The sequence below is a fragment of the Pipra filicauda genome, unplaced genomic scaffold (assembly GCF_003945595.2).
Source record: "Pipra filicauda isolate LSUMZ 115617 unplaced genomic scaffold, ASM394559v2 scaffold84_size4826128_pilon, whole genome shotgun sequence".
Taxonomy (NCBI): Eukaryota; Metazoa; Chordata; class Aves; order Passeriformes; family Pipridae; genus Pipra; species Pipra filicauda.
The window spans coordinates 4,721,195-4,726,494 of NW_024105031.1; the positions used below are offsets into that span (position 1 = coordinate 4,721,195).

Consider the following 5,300-nt stretch of genomic DNA (forward strand, 5'->3'; position numbering starts at 1 on the left):
TGGTTTAGGTCAAGTTTATTGATAGCTCAGTGATGGAGTGTTTTGAGTTCAAGGTTGTGCGCGAAAAGCTTGTGGGGAAAAGCATCCGCCGACGTGGTGGAATGATTAAAAATTGAAATTATTTCGTCCTATGAAAAATCTATCACGAAAAGAGAACGCACTTGGTTTGTTTTTCCCTAGCATTCGCTTGCAAAGTGGTACAACCTTCATCAAAAAACATATTTTTCAACTGATGATCCCTTTTGTTTTTCCAGCGCACACACACACACAAAGAGCTATGTGTCCGTGCACACACTATATAAGCCGATGTGATATTTTACAGCCGTAAAAGATTGAAGTCGAATTGTAGGCCCGGATTTTATTATTACGGCAACAAATAATACAGCGGAATCGCGATGAACATCCAGTTAACCCTCCCGCTCCCCAAGCCCTTTCTAAAAGATAGTAGTAAATAAAATGGGGGGTTCCCGGTCTGTTCCTCTTATCTGACTTCTGAGGCTTCGTGGCGAGAAGAGCGAGATGGGTCTTGGGCTTGCGACGGGCGGGAAGGAAGGAAAAAACCACCCAGAAAGGAGCCCCGGGAGGCTCTGTTCCGAGAGCCTTATGCGTCCCGGCGTTGCGCCCGGAGAACGCTTCTCCGCCCGCAGCTTGCGGTGGGCTCCCCGCGTCACCCGGCCGAGGCCCCGCCAGCGGCGACTCGGACCAGTGGAGGAAGGGGGTCGAAGGGGTGCGGCTCATCTTCCCCCGGAGACGAGGGGAGGCCTTCGGGGTTTCCGCGGCGCTCAGGACAGGGAGGGCCCACGGAAAGCAGCGCAAGGGAGATTCGGGTGGGGTGCCGGGGGGAGCCCTGTACCTCGGGGGGCGCGCCGCGGCAACAACGGGGCCAAAAAGCTCACGCCTCGATGGCGAGGGAGGGCCAGAGGGAGGAAGGAGGGAGGGAGGGAGGGAGGGAGGAGGGACGGGCGGGTTCCCCCCCCCGCGTCGCCCGCGTCCCGCGCGGCGGCGGCGGGACCGCGCCGTGCCCGCGCCCATGCCCGTGCCCGCGCCCCGGGCCGGGACCCGGCCCCGCGCGCTGATTGCGTTATTTAATTATCTCCACTTTATTCCCTCAGATGTTTATCAGCTGCTTTGCATATCACGTGGGGGCGGGCGGGCCAATGAGGGCCGGACTGGCGCGACGCTGGCGCGTCAGCCCTGGTCAAGTCCCGGAGATTGAGTATCTCTTTTTTCAGTCTTTGGGGCTTTTAAAAAAGAGCCACTAGTCTCAATGCGGAGCGGGCTATGACAGCCTCCGTGCTCCTCCACCCCCGCTGGATCGAGCCCGTCATGTTCCTCTACGACAACAGCCTGGATGAGATCAATAAGAACATGGACGGATTTCACGCCGGCAGCAACTTCGCGGCGGCGGCGGCGGCCAACCCCTGCCGCAACCTGATGGCTCACCCCGCGCCCCTGGCCGCCCCCAGCGCCGCCGCCTACACCTCCAGCGAGGCCCCCGCAGCCGGCATGGCCGAGCCCGCTGTCAAGCAGTGCAGCCCCTGCTCGGCCGCCGTGCAGAGCTCCTCCGGGGCCGCGCTGCCCTACGGCTACTTCGGCAGCGGCTACTACCCCTGTCGCATGACCCATCACAACGCCATCAAGTCCTGCGCCCAGCCCGCCTCCACCTTCGCCGACAAGTACATGGACACCTCTGTCTCCGGCGAGGAGTTCACGTCGCGGGCCAAGGAGTTCGCCTTCTACCAGGGTTACGCCGCCGGGCCCTATCAGCCGGTACCCGGTTATCTGGATATGCCGGTGGTGCCGGCCATCGGCGGCCCCGGGGAGCCGCGCCACGACCCCCTGCTCCCCATGGACAGCTACCAGCCTTGGGCCATCACCAACGGGTGGAACGGCCAAGTGTACTGTCCCAAGGAACAGAGCCAGCCGCCTCACCTCTGGAAATCCACCCTCCCGGGTAATACACCTGCATGGCTCCCCCTGTCCCTTCTTTCCTTCTTCCCCCGCTCGTTCCTCCCGGGTATCCCGCCTGCAGGGCTCCGGGATCACCCTCCAGACTGACCCTTCCCCGCTCCTCCCGCGGTCCCCTGTCTCATCCTGCCCCGGTCCGCACATGCCCCGGCGCCGCTGAAACGGCACCGGTGCCGCCCCCTGCCCCCCGCCGGCGCACGGCACATCCCGCCTCGCCTGGCCGGCCCCGACGCCGGCCCCGGGAGAGGAAACAGCTGAAAAGGGCCGCAGGAAGGTCTGTGGTATTATTTTCCATAGACCACGGAGCACGCAGGCTGGGTAAATCGCTGCAGCCCCTCTCGATCCTTCCCAGAGTCTTTGTCCGGGCTACGTGGGTTTGTTATTATTTGTCTGTCTGACAGAAGCGAGCCTTTCCCTGCCTAGAAGCTGTCTGCGGCGGCCAGGAAAGAGGAATCCCCAGTGCTGAGCCGGGTATTAGTAGCTAAACCGGAGCGGGGCAGGCAGAGGAATGCGCTGTAACTCTAACCCTTATATCTGTTGAAGATGTCCTAAGCAGTTCGAGCGATTTTCTAACGCTTGCCCGCATGGTTTTTCTGTTCCAGACGTCGTTTCTCATCCCTCGGATGCGAACTCGTACAGACGTGGAAGAAAGAAACGAGTGCCTTACACTAAGGTCCAGTTAAAAGAACTCGAAAGGGAATATGCTACAAATAAATTCATTACCAAAGACAAACGGAGGAGGATTTCGGCGACTACAAATCTATCAGAGAGACAGGTCACAATCTGGTTCCAAAACAGAAGGGTCAAAGAGAAAAAAGTGATCAACAAATTGAAGACTACCAGTTAACGGATTAAAAATGGAGAAGCAGTAATTCAAGAGTTTCAGAACTTTTTTTCGTGTTCAGATTAAAATAATTATTAATAATAATTAAAAAGAAAAAAAGACAATGAACCTCTTCTTTCAGAACAAGAGATCTGTATCTTTGGATTATAGCTTTTCTTTTTTTTTTTTTTTTTTTTTTTTTTTTTTTTTAATAATGCTGTAGCAAATGGTTAAAATTGACAGCTCTCCTGAAATCCCAAACAGCCAGCCAGTATCACTGACAGACTGTAAAGTCCACATGCCCAGCCCCGAGAGATACACTTTCAATTAAGACACGATTTTCTGAGAAACTTGTAAATACTTCTACGACCTTACTGTTTGAGAGAAGACTCTTTGTGGCCACGATGCAAGAGCTGGTTAACGTGAGGAGGTCGATGTGGACACATGATCTGGTTTTCTTCCATTGCAATCCAAACTGTATCTTGAATGACTGCTCAGGTAAACCATAGTGAAAAAAATTACAATTACTGTATGTTTTTAAGCAATGCATTTAATGTCAAAAAGTAATAATAAACTTCGAAGGTACTGAATAAGGATTTCAGAGACATCAGTAATGAAGGAAGTTCTGTGGAGGATCTATCTTGATAGTAAATTTAAAACATCGCAAATTAGTGGGTATAGAAGGGAAAATATTTGCTTGGAGATGTCTTTCATTTTTTTATTATTATTATTATTTTTATTTTCCATTGATGATTTCTTGTCATCTGAATTGGTGGGGTTTTTTGTTGTTTTGGTTTTTTTTTTGTTTTAATTTTATTTTCTCCTGCAGACCGTACAATAGATACATTTTAAAGGACTCTGCCTGTTTTAAATCTCAAATAATCTTCAAGAATTTATATTCTAGGTCCCCAGAAATTTTAGTATTTGAACATTGGCATTTCTTTACAGTAGAAAAAGAAATTCCTGGGAAAAAAATACCCAAGAACTTTGAACTGAAATACATTTTTCCCAGAAGTATTTTGATTTATATAATCTATATTTGATTTATAAGTAATTAGTCGTTTCTCCTTGTTTATTGTCTGTTATGAGGCCGCAGTAGAACGTTTAGGGATTCTTTTTACAGCACCTTTTAATCGAATCAGTTATTTCAACCAGCACATTATTTTGTTTTTATTCACTATAAGAAGCTATTTTGTAAATAAAAAAAAAATTCAGCGCACTGTGAAAATGTACTTATGCACCCTTTTTTTATATATATTTCTACTGAAAAATGAAAACCCAAGACGTGTAGAGGTATAGTAGTATTAATACTGTTAATAAAATAGTCACTGTAATAAAATCTGAAAGAAATACTCTTTATTTTTCCATTCCTATGCGAATTTAATAAGAAAAATATAATGTATCTGTCTTATAATTGTAATAGTGTTGTCTTCCGTTATGTAGCTTATGCATATATGGTGTATTTTTGTTTTATTTTTCTTGGCAGTGTGTGTCTGGGGGCAAGCATGCCTGATAACCAGCGTTTCTAAACTATAAATGTTTCCGTAATGTTAAACAGTGGTTTTGCAGCGAGGCTAGGGGCCAGGGGGAGGAAGAGCAGGGTGATACAAGCACAGCGCTGCAGCCCTCGCCGGGAAATGGAGGCCGGCGCCCGGCCCCCGGGACGAAGGCACGCTGCCCAGCCTGCCGATGCCTCTACGGGGAGGTGGCGGGGGGGCTGCGTGGCGATGACAGCACGGGGAAGGCCCGAAACCTTGACCTTGAGGGGAAAAAAGCCGATTTGTGACCTTGACTTTTGACAGCTCCCGGCGCCGGCGGCATCCGCGGGCCGACAGCGCCACCTCGTGGGCGGCGCCGCGCCTGCACCCGGCCGCGCCCGCGCAGCATCGTCGCCGCGGGCGGGCGGGCGGGCGAGCGAGGGCTCCGCCGGGCACCGCCGTGTGTGTGCCGGGCGTGCGGAGAGGGGCGGACGGCGCCGGAACCTGCGAGGCGGAGCGCGGAGCAGGTTATGCTTCCCGCGCTCCCTCTCTCTCTCTCTGACGGTGGTGGGACACCGGCGAGTCTGAACTGAGAGTGAAACTCGGTGCTAAGCCGGTGCCCGGCCGGGGGGTGCCGGTGAGGTGCAAGGAGCCGCAGGCCGGCCCGTGGCGGGTGATTTTGGTCGGGCACAAAGAGAAGTTTGCTTTCGCCGCCTGTCTTCTGTGGTGGTCTGTAGCTCTAATTAGAGCTATTGGGGAACCTTTACGGTACATTTAGAGGGTATCATATACCGCGCTAGCTGTGCGCTTCTAGCCTTACATTTCTGAAATTCAAAAGGACCCACCTCTGCAGGGATCAGCGCAAAGCGATTTCCGACCCTCAGATCTGACTGTAACGCATTCGTACAATAACTCTCATGAAAACTACCTGCAGGAGCAGGATTTGTTTTCCAGGAGGCTTTCGTGTCGGGGGCTTTGCCCTCCGTTCGGGATTTTAGCCTTTCCCCTGTGTGCAGCCGCATAGGGCTGCG

The 5,300-nt window shown here is 52.0% G+C and overlaps 1 protein-coding gene across 1 annotated transcript; it reads left to right on the top strand.

Annotated features, from left to right (window-relative positions):
• The first annotated feature begins 1,281 nt into the window (after positions 1 to 1,281).
• On the top strand, positions 1,282 to 2,863 carry HOXA13 (homeobox A13). The gene is made up of 2 exons (XM_027724579.1): positions 1,282 to 1,954; positions 2,571 to 2,863. Exons 1-2 carry the CDS (start codon positions 1,282 to 1,284, stop codon positions 2,813 to 2,815), a joined length of 918 nt encoding a protein of 305 aa, XP_027580380.1. The 3' UTR covers positions 2,816 to 2,863.
• The last annotated feature ends 2,437 nt before the right edge of the window (positions 2,864 to 5,300 follow it).

What these genes read in the sequence shown, in the direction of transcription:
- HOXA13 (XM_027724579.1), top strand. Translation starts at nt 1,282, where the DNA reads ATGACAGCCTCCGTGCTCCTCCACCCCCGCTGGATCGAGCCCGTCATG. An exon ending in CTGGAAATCCACCCTCCCGG is followed by an intron (nt 1,955 to 2,570) that starts GTAATACACCTG and finishes TTTCTGTTCCAG; the next exon opens with ACGTCGTTTCTCATCCCTCG.